Source organism: Fusarium solani, assembly GCF_023522795.1.
Source record: "Fusarium solani strain SB1 chromosome Unknown bctg00000011, whole genome shotgun sequence".
Lineage (NCBI taxonomy): Eukaryota > Fungi > Ascomycota > Sordariomycetes > Hypocreales > Nectriaceae > Fusarium > Fusarium solani.
Genome location: NW_027072149.1, coordinates 1,443,641 through 1,465,702, shown reverse-complemented (window position 1 = coordinate 1,465,702; position 22,062 = coordinate 1,443,641). Strand labels below are relative to the sequence as shown.

The window sequence follows — 22,062 nt, the reverse complement described above, 5'->3', positions numbered from 1 at the left end:
TGGCTTCTGCTGTCTTTCCAAAGGTACGCTCAGCCTCAAGCACTGACAGTTCTTAGATTCTAACAGCTCCCAGATGACGATGCGGGTATCAAGGATCTCCTTTCCCAAACTATCGGACTCATCGCCGACGAACGCGTACGTCTCTTCTGTGTTGCCGCTCAAGTAGTTGATGTTGAACAGAAGATCAACTCGGCGATTACAGAGTGTATGAGACTTGGAACCCACGCCGTCCGCACCGCAGCCGTCCCCCTCCCCTTCACCGGCATGATAGGAACACCTACAGTGTCACGGCTCATTTGCGAGCACGTGCTGCAGTGCTTTGGCTTCCCCAAGACGACACCTGCAGAGGTTGAAAAGATCATGTCGGACGTGGTCATGGGAAACATGAGGGACTTTCTCAAGGTGTCTTTGACGCAATTTGCTAGCGTCAGTGCTGTTGCTGTGGGTGTTGCGGTGCCTACCGTGGGAATAGGCATTGTCGTTGGTGCTGCTGGATGTCTTCTTGGTCTCCCTCCCACGGCGCGGATGCTCCTCAAGTGTTCTTGCGACATGATCCTGATTCTCGAACGGTCGTTCCGCTACGATGGCAAGTACGTTTCCATCAAGCAGATCGAAGACGCCGCCAAGTATTACTCCAAGACTACCATCACCTCCTTCTCCGGCAAGGAGAAGCGGCTTCAGCAGCAGGTCCACGACGAGATCAACCAACTCATCCCTCTCAAGAAGGTATCGGTTGGTTTCAGATTCAACAAGCTGCGTGGTTCCATCGAGGAGATTATCTACAGCAACCGCTTCGACAACGTCCCGAGGAACGCGTCTCTGAGAAGCTCCTCAAGCGTCGCGCTGGCACACAGTCACAGCGCGCCTTCGGAGCTATCTGCAGCTCCACCGCCCATCTGCGAGCTGCCCGGAGATGAGGTTCAACTTCCTACGCGATCTCTGACAGACTCAGACGGCTACCTCAAGGCCGGCGATGAAAAGCTGAGACCTGTGGTTGAACTGCCTGTAAACGAGGAGGTTGTGCCCCAGAGCTTGGTGGTGCCAGTACAAACGAACTCTTCCGAGAAAACTGCCACACCTTCTCCAGCGCCTCAGGTTCGGCCTGCCGAGCTGGATGCGAATCCCCAGGCCAATGACCCTTCTGAGGAAGCAGACGGTTCCTCAGGCAAGACCAAGTCCGGCCTTCGCTGGAGCAAACCCTCAACATGGAAACTAAGCTCAAGAAAGTCAAAGATCAAGTGAGGATGGACTTAGGGTTTTATTGGATTCACGCGAGCAATAAGATACCAATACCGGATGTTTTGCGTTATTTCTCATGTACTACCAGACATACTGCCCAAGTTGTTACCATAATGTCAAGAACCTCCATTATCTCGAGACATCATATCATTGCTTCATCCCCTAGTTCCAATGTCTCTTCTTCTCTAGCATATTCTGCGAAAGCCGCTGATGACTATTGCCATGTCATATCTGGCTTCCCCCCTGGAAGCATCACCCGGAACGGCCACCCTCGTTCCTGATGGATCGCCCCAACAATTTTTTGCAGCCATGAAGTTGCAAGTATTGGAACAGCGTACTCGTATCTTTCGTTCATGGATATCTGAACGGCAACATCCCATGACTGTCTTGCCCCTTCACCATCGCCCAGGCACAGTTGAGCGTGAGCCATGGAGAGGTAGATGACGGCCAGAACCCAACCGTGTCTGGTTTTGAAGGTTACGAGACTCTCCATTCTTTGTAAGGTAAACTTCCACAGCCGCAAAGTCTCGTCAAAACGCAGTTGCTCGTGGGCAGTACGGGAGACTAGGATGAGTCGACGCATATGTAGCATTTGGTCGTTGATGTCGTCCAGCTCAGGTGGCTCAACATCGGCCAACTGCTTAATAATGGACTCTGCGGTGTCCAGCATACCAAGTCCTAGATAAGCTTCTATCATTGCCATTGACAACCGTCGAAACGGACGGCCCTTCTTTTCAGTGAGGCCCGCAAGCTCTGGCTGAAGCACCGCAAGAGTCTTTTCGAACTCTCCCAGCTCGCAGTGAATTTCTCCAAGTCGAGTGACAATGAGAAGTCTTGTGTTGAGGCGGATAGGCTTTGTAGAGTTGAGCCATAGGTGTTGCTCCAAAGATGCCTTGGCTGTCTGAAAGTCCCCTATAGAATGGAAATATCTCGCCGCTGTGCCCTGAAGCCTGCGAGTAACCTCAATCTCGAACGTCGAGAGCGGATGAATCCCCTCCCATTTATACATGAAAGATGCCACGTCGTTGTCGTAACGATGGATCTTGTTTTCAAGGTGAGAGATGTGAAGCCTCCCTTGCAAAGCATTGTCGCAGCGGGTACCTGTATCGTGATCTTCAGCAAGGAAGTCGATTATCCTAGCATCTGATCTCTCTAGGTTTCCATCAAGGCGAAGCATGATGCTATCAAAAAGAGCAATCGAGGCGTGGTAATAATATGACATCGACTTGCGCAGCAGCGACTTGGCTCGTTCAATGGCAACACGACGGATCGCGAAAAAGTCCCTCTCAGTGAAGAACATGAGGGCGTCTATGACGTGCGTCTTGAGGGACATCGGTACTCGCTTTTGGTTCGTGGCATTGTCCAGCAATGCCCAAATCGCCTTTTTCATGTGGGGAGGCCTGGAGGACTTTAGCAGGTGACCCAGTATCGCGACGAGGCACTTACCAATTGACTTTGCCCTCGTAGACAAGAGGACATGCGAAACAGATCAGTTTTAAGGCTGTAGTAGCCAGATCCTCCTGAGTCTGGGGAGACAGGCGACTGGTAATAGATGCCATTGCTTCAGGGCGAATCGACCAAGTGAGCGTCTTTCCATCTTCCAACATTTGCTGGGCGATCTCAGGGCGTTGGCTGGCTTGATCGAGGCACTTATCATCCGATAAGACGTTTACCAACCCTCGAGGAAGATCAAAGTCAACGGCATCTGTACTGTCGATTTCGCCGTCATCGGTCCAATGCCTATGGGGAACCCGTACGCTCTTCAGCAGTTCAACGGGAACCGCAGAACCCCCGAAGGCGCAAAGGATCAAGACAACTTGATCAGAGATTGGGAAGCAGTCATCGTAGGAGAGAGCAAGATTGTAAGGTGAGAGTTGAATAGAAGAATCTGCGGTTCATTAGTCAAACAATGGGAACAGGTAGGGATGCTGCTGACCGTCGAGTTGACTTGCGATTAACCGCTGCACAAAGCTGTCATAGTTGGGAATATTTGACCCGATCGACCGCAAGTGGTCAAATACTTCTTCATCATCAATGTTGAGATATCTCTCCCATCTAGATCGGGTAAGCACTCGACGACGTAGGTAGAGGGGTAACTCACGTTGACGAGGGTACCTCGAGTGGAAGCCAGAGGATAGATCCGATACCTCCTAGTTTTCGTGCAATTTTGATATACTTGTTACCTGCGTAACGAAGTTCGGAAGGTTTCTGGCCTTGAACAACGCCGGATACTCCAGCCGAGACCCATGCCTCAGAGTCCAGCTTGGACCTGAGGAAGATGGTCACACAGGCGAGTCGTCGACGCAGCTCTTGGTGGAAGTTATTCTCGGAACAGCCCCAGAAGTCTTGTACATGATCCTTGAACCTGTTATAAAGCTGATCCACTCCCCCAACATCGACGGACTGTACCGAAAGAATCTTCATTGTGCGGTGATTATTGGGCACCACCTGATATCGGACCTCCCGAGCGAGTGGCTTCGACTTGGAGAGGATAGCTCGGACAGCCGCTAGATGCTTATTTAGGTCAGAGACAAGGCCCATGGCCTCATCCGGGTCGAATTCAACCGCCAAGTGGCGGACGGTGCTGCATAAGCACATGGTCTTTTGGTGGCAACTCTTGACAAACTATGGGGCAAGATAATCTCGAAGGTCCAGATCCGAAATCTTTATTTCTCTCACGGTGAGAGGAAATGGTGCGTTTACCCCTGTCTGTGGGGCTGATCCTCTCACGGTGAGAAATTTGATGCTCCTGACGGCTCCGATATCACGCCGACCGGACGAGCTAACCGTTCTTGTGAGTTTGATGGCACTTGGAGATGTCAGTTGTCTTATCTGATCTGTTGAATCATGTTGATCTGGGCCTCATATTCGCAGCGAAAGGTGATGTATTTGGTCTATGACACTTGAGTAAGTCAAATGAAACATGATAACAATTATTCCTACTGAATTGCGATACAACAAAGACACATTCTCTCTCTGTAACATCGAAAAAACCCACGTTTAATGCCCCACGATCCGAGCGTTTAAAGCGTGGGAGACCATCGACTCAGGCGCCCTTCCAGGGCCTCGTCCCCCCCGTCGGCCGCCGTCACAGGGTGGGACTGACGCGTCTTTATCCAGCTGGAGGGCATCGGCTAGTGACTTTTTTTGCTAGTCATGGTTCACGAAACGAACCTTGTTCATGATGGCTCCACAAATTTTTGATCTGATAAAGGGCGCCATCGCCGACTTCAATCAGATAATTCTTTCCTCCAGCGCATCAGTCTTTTCTTTACTTGCATTCTCTGGCGTTGATCCTCGCTCATATCGCAGCATGGATGTCTCAAAGGAAACCAAGGACCCCGAGCATGTCTCGGCCAATGCCTCTGCTGTCGACCGAGACGACAGCGACTCGGAGCACAATGGCAAGAAGCCTGTTCCTCTGAGCATGAAGATCCTATCGGTCGTCGTCGTCAGTATGATTGGCTTTGGAGGTCATTGGAGCAGCGGAGTCACAGGAGCTCTCAAGAGTACCTTGAAGAAGGTGAGTTGTTTGCTTCGCCTGGAAATTGAACCATGTCTAATTGACTCTCCAGAAACTGCACATCACCAACACGCAGTATGCTGTTCTTGACACGAGCGAGAACTTCATCAAGACCGCTTTGATTCTGGTCAGCGGCATTCTCACAGACCGCTATGGAGGTGCAAGCACCATGCTCTGGGGCAACGCCGTCTTCAGCGTCGGTGCCATCCTCGTCGCAGCAGCCACCACAGTCCGAAGCTACAAGTTCATGATCGGCGGCATCGTCGTCCAAGCCTTTGGCGACGTAGCAACGCAAGTCGCCCAGTACAAGATCTTCTCCTCCTGGTTTCCCCCGTCCTCCGGCTTCGCCTCTACTCTCGCGTTCGAACTGGGCATCGGCAAGATCGGTTCCTTCGTCGGAAAGGCTACGGCAAACGTCATCTCCAAGAACCTGGGCGACTTTAGCTGGGCTTACTGGATGGCCGTCTTTATGAATCTCTTCACCAACGTTGCCACCCTCTTCTTCTGGTGGTTCACCCGCTGGTGCGAGAAGCGCTATGCTGGAACCCGCGATCCGGCTACTGGAGAGAAGCTCACCGAGAACAACAAGAAGTTCGAGATTGGCAAGATGCTCCGTCTTCCTTGGACTTTCTGGCTCGTCTGCTTGTTCTCCCTCTTCCAGACTTCGACAGCCAACATTTTCTCTTCCAACGGTACCGAACTCGCAGAACAACGTTTCAAGATCTCGGCTGTGAAGGCAGGATGGTACTCGGCCATGTCACAATACTTGGGCTTCTTCTTTGTGCCACTTGTCGGCATATTCGTCGATCTTCTGGGACAGCGTCTCACCGTCATGCTAGTATGCGGTCTGGGAATGCTCCTCTCAATGTGCCTCGCAGCTTGGGGCCCAACAGTCGCCGGAACAGCAGCCAGCTTTGGCATCTACGCTATTGCTTCTTCATTCGGACCTACCGTCATCATCGACAGCATCCGTACCAGCATGTGGTATCAAGAAGTCTTTGGATCCGGGTACGCCATCAAGATTGCCATCAACAACAGCATGACCATCATCGTCGGTGTCATCGCTGGTGCCATCCAGGATCGCGACAACGACAGCTACAAGAACGTCACAGTGCTATACGTGACTCTTGCAGCTGGTTCAGTTGTTGTTGCTGCTATCATGATGATTATTGGGCACATGACCGACACTATTGGCTTCTTGCAATGGAGCCGCAAGAAGAGAGTCAACAACGGCCACATCATCAACACCAAGAAGGAGGAGTACGAGTCCTCTGACCGTGCTGAGTGGCACCGCAAGCTTGGTGTCATCAACTTTGGGGCTGTCATTGTGCTTATTCTTGGTTCGTGGGCTGCTTACTTCTGGGGATTGGCAACTGGAAACCACTCCTAGAGATGCTCCAGCAGTGAGAAAATGGCAGGGGGCTCAAGAGGGAATAACTCTACCTAGCTTCATATCAGAGGCTTTTGTCAACCACCCCTTGCCTCAAGGCGGCAGAGTTAACCTTGTAAGCCTGAGTGATATCTAGAAAAGCATTATCATCATTTCAAGTATATCCTATGTAGAGCAAGTTATATACAAATCCCAAGCATGTTCCTACTATTCAAGTTCATTTGATCATGGTCATTCATCCGCAACCGGATATATCTCGTCAAACTCAGGATAAGCCGGCACTGGTAACGGAGAACGAGCAACCTTGGCCTCCCTCACACCGTCCTTCTTATCCTTCTCAAACAGCTGCAACACACTCTCGTTCTCAAAAGCAGCCGCTACATCAAGAGGCGTCTGCTGGGCATCGTCCTCCAGCATCGTGTCCAGACCCAGTTCCATCAAGTCACTAAAGGTCCTGACGCTCCTACTCGCAGCAACGTGCAGCAGTCCTCGACCCTTGGCGTCCTTGGCAAAGAAGTCGGCACCCACCCTCCTCAGCATCTTGACTGCTTCTCTTTCTCTAGTTATCCCGAGTTCTTGCGGCTTCCTCTCCAAGATGGGAGAGTACGTCGGCGACGAGGGCGACCTAGGCGACCTGGATGAGGCGGGTGATGTGGGTGAGTAGGGAGGTGAGTAGGCGGGCGACTGAGGAGACCTCATCCCATCATCACTCTCCGGATACCTTCTTCTTTTTCCTCCACAGAACAACTCTTTACTGTCCGCACGGCCATAGAATGCAAACAATGGCGTGTCTCCCATGTTGTTTCGCTTGTTCACATCCAACCCCCTTCCCACCAATTCCTCAAACAGGTCGAGTATCTCCTCAACCTCGAGATACGGAGCAAGTACGTGAAGAAGGTTCTCGCCGTTTGTTGCAATCACCGAGGGATCGGCTCCTGCTAAAAAGAGAGCCCTTGCTGCACGAACACCCTTTCCACGACCTCCCTGGCGGATTGCGTAGTACAGCGGCGTCCAACCGTCGCCATCTGCCTGGTCCATGAGATTTGGTGCTTTGTCCAGAACATAAGCAAGCGAATCTCGGAACTGGCCAAACTTTTTCGTTTCATCGTGATCGTGAATCATGTGATGCAGGACATTCCGACCAAAATCATCCCGGGCCTCAAGGTCGGCACCGAGGGAAAGGAGCTTCTTGAAGATGGTCGTGCCATCGGTTCGATATTCATCCTCCTGACGGGATAACACGCCATAGTCGGCCCCCTGGCGGCCCTCACATGCCGCGTGGAGTAGAGTACGGCCTTTGCTATCTCGGCAGTTGACATCCAAGTCCGGAACGCTAAGCATCGGTCCAACCAGCCATCCATTTCGCAGAATGTGATGCAGAACCGTCACTTCGACATAGTACTTGGCATCAGCCTTTTTGGAACTCTTTTCCACTTGCCGGAGCCTTGCGAGTGGGTTTGCTCCATGATCCAGTAGAAGCTGCATCATCCTAAACGCTTCATCAGCTCTTTGTTGACCTGCGAGGCCATGCCGCCCAATCCACTTGTTGCCCAACTCCCTGGGGCAGCGCATGAGAGGGTAGTATTCATGTTCTTCCGTTACTGCCGATGTCCAGCTGGCATGAAGATCCTGACTTGGCTGTCCTTGTTTCTCATCTGGCTTCTTGGGCCGGCGCATGTTTGCATCAACATCCCCTGAAAGGAACTCCTCCAGGCCTTCAAGGTTTCCATCCTGGATAGCAGCAAACAAAACATCCGCTGTTACAGTTGCGCCGTGAGACCTAAGGAGCCTGATCAAGTCTATATCATTGTGGGCTAGTGCGAGGCAGCTGGTTCCCTTGTCGTCGGAGGCGTTGACATCCGCGCCAGCCTCAATCAGCATCTTGGTCGCATCCATGCAGTATGGCCCATAGAGGTAGCGGAAGCCAATTCCTCCCAGAGATATGAGGAGCGGAGTCTGCCCGTTCGAGTTTCGAATGTTGATATCAGCACCTGCTTCGAGCAGGTAGGGCAAAGCTTGGTGAACATGCCACCATGCTCGGCCAAAGGCGACAAGATGAAGGGCCGAGGACTTTTCAATATCCATTGCCGATACGGGAGGGAACGACATTTCATTAACATCGACTCCAAACTTTTCGACCAACAACCGGACCACGTCCATGTTAGGCAGTTGTCTCCGGACAGCCTCCATGATGAAGGGTTCCATGGAGTCATGGCGTTTCTCAGATGCAAAGAAGCCCCCCTCTGCATTCCAAAGACCAGGTCGTGTCTTGTCACCAAACGCATGCCAATCTCCCTTCTCCAACCTCGACTCTGCCTCGAAAGTGCCGATCTTGTCGACGAGACGAGAAAACCCGTAGCGGATGAGAGTCGACAGGTTAGATCTCAAGCCCCAGTCCTTGTCGCGGTTCGGGAGGAAAGTTGCTCCCATATGGGCAAGCCTTTCCACGAGAAAGTACTTCCTTCGGGCCAAGAGGAAAGACACTAGCTCATGATTGCTTTGTCCTGCTTCTAGAAGTATCAGATCCGTTATGATACCGATTGAGGCTTCATTCGTCAAGGGCTGCAAGACCTTGTTCCAGTCTGCAATGTAGTGTTCATGTCGAGGTTCCTTCAGCCTTCCATGCTCGGTCAACACCTCCTTCAGGCACGCAGCAAGGTAATGCTCCTCCCTTTGGATAGCCTGTCCGATGGAAAAGCTTCCATCATCAAAGCCATCGATTCGATAGACCTCGGCGCCGTGTTTGATGAGCATGTCAAGAATCTCCTCCAGTCTGGCCGCGCTTTGTTCGGTCAGTCCGTGTAATCCATGAATATTTGGCACCCGACGAGATGTGTCCTTGATTTTCACAGCAGAGACACCCTTTCCATTCTCAGGGACTTCCGTCGACGGGTGAGGGTCCTTCCACAGTTGGTCCTCACCCTCAAAGCCAATGCAGGCTTCGAAGGGCTTTCCAATCTTGACATCGGCACCAGCTTCAAGCAAAAAAGCCACTGTTTCCGGTCTCCCCGACTGGCAAGCGTAGAAGAGCGGCGTGGACTCTTCTCTATCAAACGTTTGGGCGTTGACACCTGTCACAGGCTTCGTCGTGCCGTATCTTTTTCGAAGCGCGTCGAGCAGACGGCCGACCATATTGCTCTCTCTGCAGCGTGCAGCGATGTGAAGAGGAGTCATGCCTTCATAAGTAGCTAACTTAGGGTCACCACCGGCGTCCAGAAGTCGGTTGGTGTAGAACTCGTCGCCTGTGGCTGCAATGTGCAAGGGGGTAATGCCATCGAGGTCTGCACAGTCGACCTTCTTCATTCGCGAGATCACATAGTCGATGGGCATGAAGCTCCGTGGGTCAAAGTCATCATTCTTGCGATGGTCACCAGGGGCGCACAGGATGTGTAGCGGCGTACGTCCAGCATGGTTCTTGGCCTCTACGTCCAGGCCTCGTTCGATGAGTTGTTCCCAAAGAAACATCATTCTCGTACGCCACTCAGTGTCCGAATTTTCCTCGCGGAGAGCAAGCTCATGAAGAAGACCGTTTCCGTAATGGTCAACAGCCTCGAGGTTGAGGCCACGACTGATCAAGGAGTCGAGGCGTGCCAACATATCACTCTCTGACTGTTCGCGATCTTCGACGTCATGATGTTTAATGACTTGATGGAGCAGTGTTCGGCCCTTTCGATCACGGGCCAAAATAGAGGCGCCTCGATCAACGAGATGTTGAATTGTGTGATTAAACCGCTCTGGGCTCAGCCTATCATCGTCTGAAAACAAGCGAAATAGGTGAGTCGCCCCATTTCGGTCAACGGCGTCGATGTCAGCGCCGGCGTCAACGAGAAGGTCAAAGAGCTCTGAGACGCCTGACTTGAAGTCGTCCAAGTAAGCTAAAGGGGCCAAGCCTTCCTGATTCCTGAGGTTTGGATCAGCGCCTGCTGCCAGGAGAGCCCTGATTCTGTCACGGTTGAACCGCCGTTGTTGTAGCGCAAGATGCAACACGCCATTGCCTTTGTGGTCAACCGCCTTGCAATTGGGGTTGTATTCCAGAAGTTGGTCGAGGGTTGGGGTATTTTTTCCGGCATCACCGAATTCATAAAAGATGCTTGAATTATGAGACCTGTCTAGCATGTAGAGGAGAGGAGTTTGTCCAGATCTCGTTCGAGCTTCGATGCCGGCGTGGCCATTTTCGATGAGAAGTCTCATGACATCTTGATTTTCCACAACATGTAGCGGCGTACAGCCATCGTTATCAGCGATATTGGCATCAACTCCAGCATCAAGAAGTAACCGGGTCATGAGAGCCGATTTAGCTGTGCGATGAAGTAAAGTCTTCCCCGTTGCCGTAAGTTGATGAACGTCAACGCCCGCTTCAACCAGGAGCGAAAAAAGGGTCGACAAAATCTCAGGATCACCTTGTGCCGTATAATCATCCAAAGTGGTTGCCCAACGGCAAATTGAATGTAGGCAGTTGAACTTGGGCGTCGGCGCGTTCAATGTCTCCGAGGCAGAAACGGACTCAGTATAGTCGGCTCCGGTTCCTTTGCACTTGACGTTTGGGTCTGCTCCCGCCTCTAGAAGAACTCTGATCGTCTTGAGATCCTGAGGCCATGCGCAAGCGTGGAACAGCGGTGTGTTGCCCTCGAGCGTGTTGTTGACATCAACCCCAGGAACCTGGAGAATCCTGGCAACCACTTTCCATCTGCCGCGCTCTGCAGCCCAAGCCAAAGCATGGTGAACAGTGTCAATCTCGTCGATGAACGAAAGAAACACTTCGACTGTCTCCAGGTGCCCGTTGTTACAAGCACACTCAAGAGCTGTATCTTGAGTTGGAACGTACCAGAAACCAGAGTAGTCGTCTTCCGGTGGTTCCGTGCGTGGAATAGGGTCAACTCCCGCCTCCAGAAATGCCCTCACGGCCTCAAAGTGGTTTTTTGATGCTGCTTCGACAAGTGGCTTCTCCCCTGATCAGGCCTTTGGGGATAGAGGTCTGCCCCAGCAGCAGCCAAGACACGAATGATATCTGCATGCCCGTTTGCAGCTGCCATCCAACTAGGAGATGACATGTGTCAGCTTACTGCTTCTGATGGGGATTCTTACTCTTGAAGCATTCTGGAGAGTACTTACAGTGGTGTTTGGTCATATTGGCTGGGTGCGTCCACCTCGGAGGTTTTAAGCACTTCCTTTGTATATGAGATCAGCCCTTCCTTGGCCGCTATATGGAGCGGTGTCAAGGACTCGTAGCCAGGGGCTTCCATCCGAAGCCACCGCCTTCGGTTGTCGTCATCACCCAGCAACTTGCCAATTTCCACGTTCAACGCTGTTTGGTCATGTCCAGCAGATTCAGATCGGTTGGCATGGTGAGCCCAGTTGTTGATGGCATACTCAAAGAACGGATGCTTCAGCCTCGATTCTAAACCCACAGGGCGATCCGATTCCTCGTGTTGCCAGCGTGAATACCTTTGGGGTTGGTCCAAGGAGACCGACTCAAGACAGCCTGCCTGCAGGTATTGTAGACAACTTGCAGCAAGTGCGGCATGGGTTGGGCCCCTCTGCAGAATGGGATATCCAGGGTCGTCTTCGGACCGTGTCGTGCCCTTGAGGTACTCAGTGAATGAATGGTGAATCACTGAGACTGTCTCATCCGCCAAGATCTCCAGAAGTGGCCCACAGGCAGCCCGGATGAGGCTCTTTGTTGTTTTCAGATCCCGTGTAGAGCCATCGGGGCTGATGACCTTGATCAGCTCAGCAAGCTCAAGCAATCGCAGAGGGCGGCTGGCGTGGGTAACTGCTTGCAATATCAGATGCTGGATTTCGTCGGCTACACCAGATCTGCGGGCATGCTCTTTCAGCAGGTCTGTATACAGGACGTTCAAGTCTGCGGGAAGCCGTGAGATCACTTCAGTGACATCAGCACCCTGCTCCAGAAAAGCATCCATTGCCAGCTTAGCGTAGAGAAACAAGCCATTGGCTCGACCAGGAACCGCATTCATAATGACTTCCCATTCGCTTTGGGGGATGGCCGAGTTGGACAGCGTGTACTGGACGTATTTCGAGATGTCTGCATCGACCATCTTCTCCTCCAGCCGAATATGAAGGTATGGAGTTAGCCTGAGGGGATCTTCGACGGTTGGTACTGGGCGACTGGTGATCAACACCTTGACTGTTTTTGGCCGCCACGAACCGAGATCTCCTAGGGCTGAAAGAAAGTCGTTGTTTCCTTGATCCATCTCGTCAAGTGCATCAGCGATGCAAAAAGCGTTCCCAGGAAGATTTTCCAACGCCATCTTGAGATCTTTCCACATATCCTCCATTGAAATCGATTCAATGGTCCGGCGCAAGTAAGTCTTCAGCTTCTTCTGAAGGGGAGGACTGTAGTCCAGCACCTGGTCCAGCCAGTCCCGCAGCAGGGCTTTGGGGTCATGATTGGCATCGATGATTTGGCGAAAGAAGAAGAACAGAACTGGACATCCGGGGTTGGAAGCGGCTATCTCGTTGACAAGATTGGCCGCCATTACCGACTTTCCAGACCCTGGGATACCCTTGATCCAGAGCAAGCCATGCTCTTCGCCCTGTAGCCATTCCTGATATGTGCTGCTCGAAATGAGCCAGACACCTGTACCAGCTACATGAGCGGCTTGATGCTTGCGAAACTCGCCGCCAACATTGTCGTACGAGGTGGGCTCCAGCCAGGAGCGGATCTTTTGTATGTTTTCCGGAGACTCCGGAAGTATCTGCTCAGGGTTGTAGTTGCTGATGTCATCGCGATCGATCATCTCGACGTCAACGTCGCTGTCAACCGCAACAGGGTCATCGTAGCTAGCCATGGACGACATGATGCTGCCTGGTCGAGGCAGGCACTGGCGCCTGGGGTAAACGCAAGCCGCGCCGAGTGAGTAGTCAATTCAGTTGAACTAGAAAAGATTCAGGAACTCGACTCGCCGAGGTTGATAAGAAGAAACCAAGAGATTGAAGAAGACACATCCGACGAGTCGTGTGTTGCCATCATTGGCCAGCTCGGACTTCGCAGAAGAGGGGCCAGGCAGAGCGCGACGCACTTGGCAGCTGACGCGCATCAGCTTCCTGACAGGGGGCAACGGAGGCATTGTGTTGGCTCAGAGTGATACAATTGAAGTAGCAGTGCATAGTTATTGTGATGCTTGCTATTTCTGCCTAATTCAAGCGGCTCGAGAACAGCCTCAAGCTGTTCTTTCTCTTAACACTGAGCATCTCGAGTCGATAGGCGTTGCCAGGCTTGAGTCGCGAGAAATGATGCTGACTAGCCTTGAATCTGATAAGATAAGCTCCGATAAGATAACCGGCACCGGCGAACAGCACACAACAACCTACTGTGCCGAAGTAAGAAATACCACCTGTCTAGCAATTAATGACCAAAATTTCACGAATCAAGTCTTGAGCATTATGCCACTTGAATAATACGCAGTACTAAAAGAATTAATAGGCTACTACAGTGTACACATGATAATTGCTGAGTGCCTCTGTTAACTCTGACTTGCTCGAGCATTGATGTGTACGAGGCAGAGCTACCCTACAGAAAGTGCTGGACCCTGCTGACAAAGGTACCATGATAAGATAAGAAGTCTGATTACCGGCTAAGATAAACCTCAACAACCCGATCCTTCCCTGACATCTGGAGTCGGTCGGGTAATTAGCGCGGAGACATGTTGGATTGCGAGTTTCATCAGATGAGCTTGCTTGCTTGTGCATGTCAAGGCGCCGGTGACAGGCATGGAAGTGCATCGAGAAGGTTTTCATTCAGCTCATCTTCCATTGGCCGGCGTTTGTTCGTGTGATCGCCAGCATCGGCCGCTGGTTGCTTTGACGCCAGGCTCCAGCTTTGGGGCTGTGCACGACAACAATGAACACACGAGAATGCTCTGATGCTGAAGCGAGTGAATAAAAGCAATATCGATTTCCTTGAGAGTCGCTCTGCATAATATTCGACACACAGTGGAAGTAAGGGTGGGACGTGGCTTAACAACCCGTCAGCCCCTATGTGTGAAGGCCTCAGGGGTGTCTCAGTGCTGACTCGGGTTCTTATTAGCTACCCTCATGAGGGCATACATTGCGACGCCTGCTTCAGTTGATTGCCTGTTAACTGCGCGACGTTCGCTGGTTGTTGACTCGTCTGTCAGAGCCTTCTTTGCCGGTGCTAGACCCCATGTCAAGTGCCGTTTCAGTGGCGACATCTCCACGGCTTTTGGCGTCAATTCCTTCGCTCCTCGCTAGACCAGATGCAAGTACCGGCGGTTGCTTGCGTGCCAAGCACGGCTGCCAACGCCAAGAGGCATTTACCAATCCCCACTGCTGCTTTGGCGAGGTGAAGCCACTCTCATAACCCGGGCGGAGCACTGCATTTCTGGGGAAGCCAACCATTGCCGCATGGTGCCGGCTGAGTCTCCTGTGGCTTGACCACTACTCAAGCCATCCATCTTGAGGTGCACATTCGACTTTTCAGCGCAAGATGACCAAGGGGCCATTTGCGCATGATTTGGAACTTTGGACACTGTGAGTGATGCAAGAAGCTCCGTTTTTCATTCCCCTTTCCCATTTATTACGACGTTGTTGGTCACTGAGCCCCATTGTCCGCGGCCGCCGTGTCCAGGGGCTGCACGTCTTTGCTGTTCCTGGCGACCCGAGTTAGCCGCTAGACACGTGACAGGGCTGATCGGCAAACTCGTTCTGGCCTCCTTCTGTGGCTGCATCTCTGTTTAGGCGGCTGAGCAAAGCTGAATCTCGAAATGCCACCTTTTGCATTCACGCTCCGCTTCTCGACGGATACAGCCATTCTTGTCATCGCCTGTTTGCTATACCTTCAACATGATTGGATTACCCTACTGGCAAACGGCGGAGGGGAAGCAGCCTGGACCCATCGAGGCCAGGCGTCTCCCGCCAAGCCTCGCTGATCGGGGCGACCAAGGGTTCGGGACGGAGCCCAGACCAAGCTCATTAGCGCCGACTGGGGGCTCTGTCGATGAACACCGGGGCAAGACGAATCATGTCGCAGGGTGACATGCTGCCACTGTGAGAATCTAGAGTTTGGTCTGTGAAACCAATGCCCAAGCGGCCACAGAATATGTGCTTGTGCGTGCGTGCGAATGGGTGTGCCGTAAAGGGTGCTTGGGACCTGGCACCAAGAGAGGTATGCAGGTACAGATCGTCACGGCGAACAGGTGTAGTTTGACCATCGGCCCTACCTGACATTACACCAGTTGAGTGAACCCAGTACTCATCGTCGAGGCTAACGAGGTATCTCTCATTAGTAGAGATACTTGAGACAGGTACAGTTTTAGCCTTGCTGTCGCCGGTATCGCAAAATTCCTTGTATAATTCTCCAGTGCCGAACAGTTCACGTTCACCCTGCGTCCTGCACTTCGACCTTGCGTCCTTCTCCGACAGCCTGGTCCATCCCTTGGCTTTTTTCTCGAGACAAACGTTCTGGCCATGCTCCGCACTGGATTGCGAGCCTGAAAGACGTGCTTTTTCCTCGGCGTTTGCCCCCTCCTCAAGGTCCTCCCAGCTGCCAGCTCAACAGCACCTGGTGTCTCAGAGAAGGACCAAGCAAGGGATTAACGGCCACGCGGCCAACTCCTTCGCTCCCATCTTTTCCTTTGTGCTCCCTTTCTCTGTAAATCTTTTATTACATCATGCTCCGGATATCGGCAGTCTCCTTTGAGGCGCCTCTACGGGTTGCCCTGGCCCTCTTCTCGCGCTTCGCGAACCGGAGGTTCTTCTTCACGTTTGCTGCTCTCGCTGTTTGGAACGCCAAGATCACTCACATACATGCTCATCTCTCTGCCGTGCCCGCACATCAACTGCGACAATGGGGCTATTCGTTCTTTGCCCAAGATGTCGCCATCCTTGTCTTGATACGGCTCCTCCTTGATCGCTGGGTGGTTGGCTTGGCTTTTGTGTCGCGGCTGGCGATATACTTCTTGACCAGCATCATCATCCTTTACAACGCCGCTCTTGGCATTATCGCAGTCTCTTTTTACCTCGTCGCAGGCTCCGAGATCCACCTGCGAAACGTTTCTCTCCCCACCGATCCTTCGTCACGAGCTCTGATCCTGTCAGGAAGCTTGTCATTTACGGCCGTCCTTTCTCTTACTCTCCTCTTCAGCTGGCTGCTACAAGAAGTTTGTTACAGCTTCTGGGGCTACGCTGCCGATGTCGCCAACTGGCCCTTTGCGACAACATTGCGACTCTTCCGCCGGATTCATCCCCAATCTGCCTACTCCCAGATCCCCCAGCTCGATATCGAAGACCCCGCCAAGTTCGTGTACGATGACGAGAGTTCCTCCAGCAGCATCTTTGACGATGATGCGCAGCGCCAGACGCCGTCCGTACTGCTTCGAGTTGCCCAGCGACTGATCGAGAGATTGGGGCTTGATGTCACGCCGTCGAAGCTCAAGTCCTTCCTCAATATCTCTACGTATACCCTCGTCACAATCGCCCTCCTCGCACTTGTCTTCTCGGCTTTTGTGCGACCCCACGACCGATCGCTCATCTTCCTTTCATGGACAACCGCATTGCTGCCATTCGTCGACTTCTCAGCCTCGTCGCCGATGCTCGAACAGCTGCCTTCGGTATTCGGCACTGGCATTCAACGTACCTGGGATCATCGAACAGCCCTTGCCGGCCCGACGCCTCTAGATTGGCTGCCCAAGGATAATAAGCTGACGGGCTTTGAGGACTGGTATTTAGGGAGAGAACACTACAGCGCAGACGCCGATCCCTTGAAGATTTCGAACCTCGATGACGATGTGCTATCCGAGCTGCGCGACAAGTTACAAGATATCCCCGTGAAGCATGTGCTTCTCTTCTTTCTCGAGAGCACGAGGAATGATGTCTTTCCCATAAAGAAGGACACCGTTCTGTACGATCGCCTGGTCGATTCTTTCCCCGACAAGAAGCTCCCGAAGGAGGCAATGGATCGGCTCGCGACACTGACACCGACCGCCAATTACATCACTGGTGACTACGACGATGGTTTCGAGCGAGACGAGGCGTCAAAGGCCAAGCGTGGAGGCCTTCACTTCACCAATGCACATACAACGGGTACATACACGCTCAAGAGCTTGGTTGGTACGCTTTGCGGTGTCGCGCCCTTGATGGCCGACTTCAACCTCGACTACCGGCACCATGTGTATCAGCCTTGTTTGGCGCAGGTTTTTGAAGCCTTGAACCAGCTGGGAGACTCGGAAGAGGACGATGCGCACCCATATAATGCTTCAAAATGGCAATCGTACTATTACCAGGCCGCTACCATGCTATACGACAAGCAATACGAACTCGTCTCTGGCCTCGGATTTCCACAGGAGCACATCATCAGCCGAGAATATCTGCGATCGCCAAATGCCACCCACGGACCCGTCACATTGCCCAATATCAATGCCTTTGCTTTCGAGGAGGATCCGCTCGAAGACTATTTCCGCGACGTCTTTGTTTCGGCCAAGGAGAATGACGAGAGAGTCTTCTCACGCATTTGACCAGTACAAGCCACCACGCCTTCAAGATGCCCGAACACGAGCAATATGTGCCCGTGGCAAACGGTCTCGATATGTTGTCGCATTATGTCAACTCGGAGGGTTACGACGACAAATGGTTGCGCAAGGTCCTGGACCTCTTGGATGAGCAAGGCGTCGCTAATGAGACTCTAATCGTCTTTGTTGGAGACCATGGCCTTTCGATGCCCGAAAACGACGTCGTTTCACCTTATTACAACCCCAATGTCGGCATTGACCGCGTCCCTCTTGTCTTCTCTCATCCTCTGTTGCCCGCCTTTGACGTTCACAATGCGGTGCATTCGTCACAGATCGTTCCAACCATCTTGGACTTGCTCGTGGAGACGGGATCACTGAACAAGGCGAGCCGCCAAGCGGCGACGGATTTAATGCGCAACTATGAAGGACAATCACTTATTCGTCCGATGCAAAAGTTCAATAACGAAACTGGCCAGGGAAACTGGCAATTCACGGTTGTCAACCCCGGAAGAGCTGTGATAACTGCTCGTGATGCGCGTTACCCCGAGAGACATCTCGTGGTGCCAATCATCGACAACGTCGAGTGGCGACTCAGCAACCTCACAGCCGACCCTGCTGAGCATGACTCCGTGCAGGGCTTCGACTTTATTTCATTCCTGGACAGTGTTGAGCGAAAACACGGTACAGAAGTGGCACACTGGGTGGAAGAGGGGGCATTCATCAGCAGGTGGTGGGTAGAAGAGAACAGCAAGCGCTGGCGTTTTGGAGCATACTCAGATCAAGAGCCTTGATGTTGCATTGAAAGTTTACTTTTGTTATAGATTACAACTCATTGTTTGGCGTTGGAGGGCTTTGGTTGGCATCACTGGAGGTTCTACGGAACAGTACTGGACTTGGTAAGACCTTGTGTTTGGGTTGGCGTATGGCCAGGCATTATAGCTTCTGTTTGAATCAAGGCACGATGCCGTTAACGTTGTTCAATTCTCTGGAGACTGGCCTTGGATATCATGATATTCGCCTTTGCGCCCTGCTAAGGTGGCTTCGACGCCTGCCCGGAGCCCGACTATCCGATGCTAGTTAAGCATGGGAGAACTCAGCATAAGACATATGCTCTACTCTACCTTCTCTGAATCTTTCTCTGCTTTATCAACGCCATGACTATCATTTTCCGAGATGTCTCTTTTCTTCTCTTGTTTTCCTTCACCCGCCTCTTCTTCGTCATCAGACCAGTGCGTATGCCCATCAGCAAACCCCATGTGGTAGGCAAACAAAGTGCGCTTCGATTTCCCCCGGCCAAAACTAAAATCCCCCTGTGCCGTGACCAGCGTTCCGCAGAATCGGGGTGGTTTGCTGTCTTCTTCGGTAACCATCTGCCAGTCGTCATCATCGCTGGGTGCTTTAGAAAGCTCGGTGCCTAATCAAGTCAGGATCCATGGCCAAAAAGGTGCTTGGATGATCAGATCTACCCTTGTGGGCTGGCTCGCTTGGCTTGTCATTCAGGGAGTCTGTTGATGGCTGTGTAGGCTTAGGCATGATGAATAGACGTTAGTCTTGATGTGAGACGAATGCGTGGGAGGAGATGGAACTCGTAGCTTTGGCAATGCTATCAGGCGAGAGTGATCGTGATGACGCAGAGTGCGTGGCAGTGCTGATCAACATGCAGGACGCTGGAATAATACGGATAATTTTCATGCCGGAACAGGGATTAAATCCTTTTCAAACTGAAGACCAATGGCGATAGTAAAGAGAATAGAGATGGAAGGTGAAAGACTAGAGTTCAAGAGCTTAGAATGAATCAAGGAGCCCTCCAACTATCTCCAAACTCGACCTCATCACAAGTCCAACAATGACCCCGGGTTCCGCTTCCCCTTCTCCACCTTGCGACCTCCTCTCGAAACAGCAGCTTTATACACGCTCTGTATATCATCCTGCCACTTCTCAAGCTGCGGCCGTAGGAACCGGCGATCATACGTCACCAAACCGTTGACCTCGCCCTCCACGTCTGTGGTCTGCGTGTAAATGGCACCGCTGCAGGCGAAACGCTGTGTCTGCTCGCGAATGTCGCGGAAGAGAACGCTGGCGCGGTAGTTGTACGATTCGAGGTTCTCGTTGATCTCGTAGGTGTCTTTGATGGTGGCGATGGCTTCTTTGACGTTCCAGAGACTGAAGAGCGGTCAGATGTGGATTTAGTTAGGGGATGGGCGTTGACTTACTGTTCAAGGGAGACGTTGTGACCAATACCGCCGTATTCGCCGGCGATGCCGATTCGTTCGGGGTCGTATGGCGTCTTTGGTTGTGAGTAGAAGGGGGTACCGCACTGAGGCTCAGCATAGTTGTGGTTATCCTGGGACATTATTAGTCACTATCTCGCGAGTATGCGAATCTCAGGGATCTCACATGGTAGTCACCGAAGCCATGATCATCCCACCCACTGACAGAGTTGATGAGTCTCGTTTTGTCCAGTTGGCGGACGAGCTGTGTCAAGTCTTTCTCGGGCGGTGGCGAGACAGTTTGTTGACCCCAGCCTTCATTGTAGATGACCTTGAAAGATTAGCTTCGTAAGAATAGGGGCTCTTGGAATGATGTTTCTTACCCAGGTAACAATAGAAGGATAGCTTTTGTGCTGGTTAATGACCACCTCAAGCTGCCGCTTGAACTCGGCTTGCTGCTTCGAGTCAGGCTTGCGGTCGCCGCTAGCGGGAAGACTGGGCATGTCCTGGATAACCATGAGGCCGAGTTGGTCGCAAGCCTGGTAAAATAGATCCGGCTCGACTTTGATCTGTGTAACACCATCAGTCATATGCCGTTTTCTGACGGTCAAGCCCACCTACATGCTTGCGGATGGAGTTGAATCCAAACTTCTTGAGAAGCTGCAAGTCATAGATCATAGCCTCGCGGTTCGGAGGCGTGTACAAGCCATCAGGCCAAAATCCCTGATCAAGAGTTCCAAACTGAAAGACAAACTCGCCGTTGAGAAGCGGTCGAGTGACACCATCCACCTTTCCCTTGGAGATGGTGCGGAAACCCGTGTAGCTGTGGACCTTGTCACCGCTTTCTAGAGTGACGGTGAAGTTGTAGAGAGCAGGTGAGTCGGGCCACCATAACTTGGGTGATTCGACGGTAAAGGTGAACTCTTGATTGGTGACTCCAGAGTGAGATGCTTTTGTGCTTCCATCTGCCTCAGTGAGAGCAAACTGGAAAAATCCCTTGGCCTGCTGTGAAGTGTGCACAGTCACGGAAACTGGATCAACGCGTTAGATCTTCGCCGGGGATAGTTTGCATCTGCAACTCACCCTTGCCGTCAGCGCCTGCAGCGATGTCAAGGTGCGTGATGTGATCCCCGGGCACAACTTCGATCCACACCTGTTTCCAGATCCCCGAGCAAGAACGATAGAAGATGTGACTAGGCTTCAAAGTCTGCTTGCCAATGGGGATGACATCGGAGTCTGTCGGATCGTGGACAAAGACGAGCCTACTGGAGTCAGCTGTTGCTCAAACCTAGATTGTCTTGAACCAACAATTCATTCGAGGCACCAAACTTGATGTTTTCGGTCACATCGATGGTAAACCGGTCGTATCCGCCAACATGAGTCGTCTTCTTGGCTCCATTGACAAACACAGTCGCCTTGTAGTCGACACTCTCAAAGTTGAGCAACACCTTTCGATCCTTCCACTCTTCTGGAACCTCAAACGTCCTTTCATACCACATGTCCCGCACATCAAGAATCTGAAGCCCAGAGAGAGCGCTTTCAATGCACGATGGGACAAGTACCTCGCGCTCCAATGCTCCAGCTTTCGGGAGGTTCTCGACGTCCTTCTTGCCATTGGCGGCTTTCCATGTCCAGATGCCGTTGAGGCTCTTCCATGCATCGCGGCGGAGTTGAGGCCGTGGATACTCTGGCCATGGGTTTGTTCCGACCTTGTAGGTCCAGTCTGTGTCAAGAGGAGGCTTTTGAACTTTGTACTTTGTTTGAGCGGATGCCATGCTGGCGAGAAGTAGGAGAGAAACCAGCCTCATAAAAGAGGCAAAGAGTGTCCAACGCATCGTGCTAGATGATCAAGATGAACTCAAGGGCTGTTCAACTGCGTGTTACCAAGCAAAGTTGGACCTCGAGGCTCTCCCCGCACCACAAAGTTACCATAACAATGTGTGATAGTATGATGTCAGCAAGAAGGCACAGGGCAGGAGTTGTCACCCCGCATTGCAACGTGATGGCGATCAGCGGTTGCACATTGCTTTAACAGCGACCCTGCTTATTTTATTCCTGGGATAATTGCAGAGGATTAAACTTCTGATGCATGGGCGAGAGGGTTTAGAAAGGAAATTACCATGGGTGATCCATACCAGCGTACCATGATCCCCAAAACTGGCTTTGCGCCGTCTTGCCTTGCCGTGATGCGTTGAGCTGCACGTATGCATC

General features: G+C 52.1%; 7 protein-coding genes across 7 annotated transcripts; 3 read left to right on the top strand and 4 right to left on the bottom strand.

The window, feature by feature from the left end:
- Positions 1-1,453: 1,453 nt before the first annotated feature.
- Positions 1,454-3,837, bottom strand: MRS44_015547 (uncharacterized protein; the record flags this gene model as incomplete). The annotated part of the gene is made up of 4 exons (XM_046271152.2): positions 1,454-2,639; positions 2,686-3,127; positions 3,176-3,294; positions 3,341-3,837. 4 exons carry the CDS (start codon positions 3,835-3,837, stop codon positions 1,454-1,456), a joined length of 2,244 nt encoding a protein of 747 aa, XP_046130314.2.
- A 586-nt stretch (positions 3,838-4,423) lies between these two features.
- MRS44_015546 (uncharacterized protein) lies at positions 4,424-6,152 on the top strand (the record flags this gene model as incomplete). Its single annotated transcript, XM_046281408.2, has 2 exons — positions 4,424-4,762; positions 4,815-6,152. 2 exons carry the CDS (start codon positions 4,424-4,426, stop codon positions 6,150-6,152), a joined length of 1,677 nt encoding a protein of 558 aa, XP_046130315.2.
- A 231-nt stretch (positions 6,153-6,383) lies between these two features.
- MRS44_015545 (uncharacterized protein) lies at positions 6,384-12,973 on the bottom strand (the record flags this gene model as incomplete). The annotated part of the gene is made up of 2 exons (XM_065619257.1): positions 6,384-11,049; positions 11,265-12,973. The coding sequence occupies 2 exons, from the start codon at positions 12,971-12,973 to the stop codon at positions 6,384-6,386; spliced, it is 6,375 nt and encodes a 2,124-aa protein (XP_065475329.1).
- A 2,832-nt stretch (positions 12,974-15,805) lies between these two features.
- MRS44_015544 (uncharacterized protein) lies at positions 15,806-17,647 on the top strand (the record flags this gene model as incomplete). Its single annotated transcript, XM_065619256.1, has 1 exon — positions 15,806-17,647. The coding sequence occupies one exon, from the start codon at positions 15,806-15,808 to the stop codon at positions 17,645-17,647; it is 1,842 nt and encodes a 613-aa protein (XP_065475328.1).
- Positions 17,648-17,673: 26 nt separating this feature from the next.
- On the top strand, positions 17,674-18,432 carry MRS44_015543 (uncharacterized protein; the record flags this gene model as incomplete). Its single annotated transcript, XM_065619255.1, has 1 exon — positions 17,674-18,432. One exon carries the CDS (start codon positions 17,674-17,676, stop codon positions 18,430-18,432), a length of 759 nt encoding a protein of 252 aa, XP_065475327.1.
- A 239-nt stretch (positions 18,433-18,671) lies between these two features.
- On the bottom strand, positions 18,672-19,174 carry MRS44_015542 (uncharacterized protein; the record flags this gene model as incomplete). Its single annotated transcript, XM_065619254.1, has 3 exons — positions 18,672-18,704; positions 18,763-19,055; positions 19,108-19,174. 3 exons carry the CDS (start codon positions 19,172-19,174, stop codon positions 18,672-18,674), a joined length of 393 nt encoding a protein of 130 aa, XP_065475326.1.
- A 299-nt stretch (positions 19,175-19,473) lies between these two features.
- On the bottom strand, positions 19,474-21,626 carry MRS44_015541 (uncharacterized protein; the record flags this gene model as incomplete). The annotated part of the gene is made up of 7 exons (XM_046279577.2): positions 19,474-19,804; positions 19,855-19,985; positions 20,039-20,182; positions 20,235-20,420; positions 20,473-20,882; positions 20,935-21,113; positions 21,160-21,626. The coding sequence occupies 7 exons, from the start codon at positions 21,624-21,626 to the stop codon at positions 19,474-19,476; spliced, it is 1,848 nt and encodes a 615-aa protein (XP_046130320.2).
- Positions 21,627-22,062: the final 436 nt, after the last annotated feature.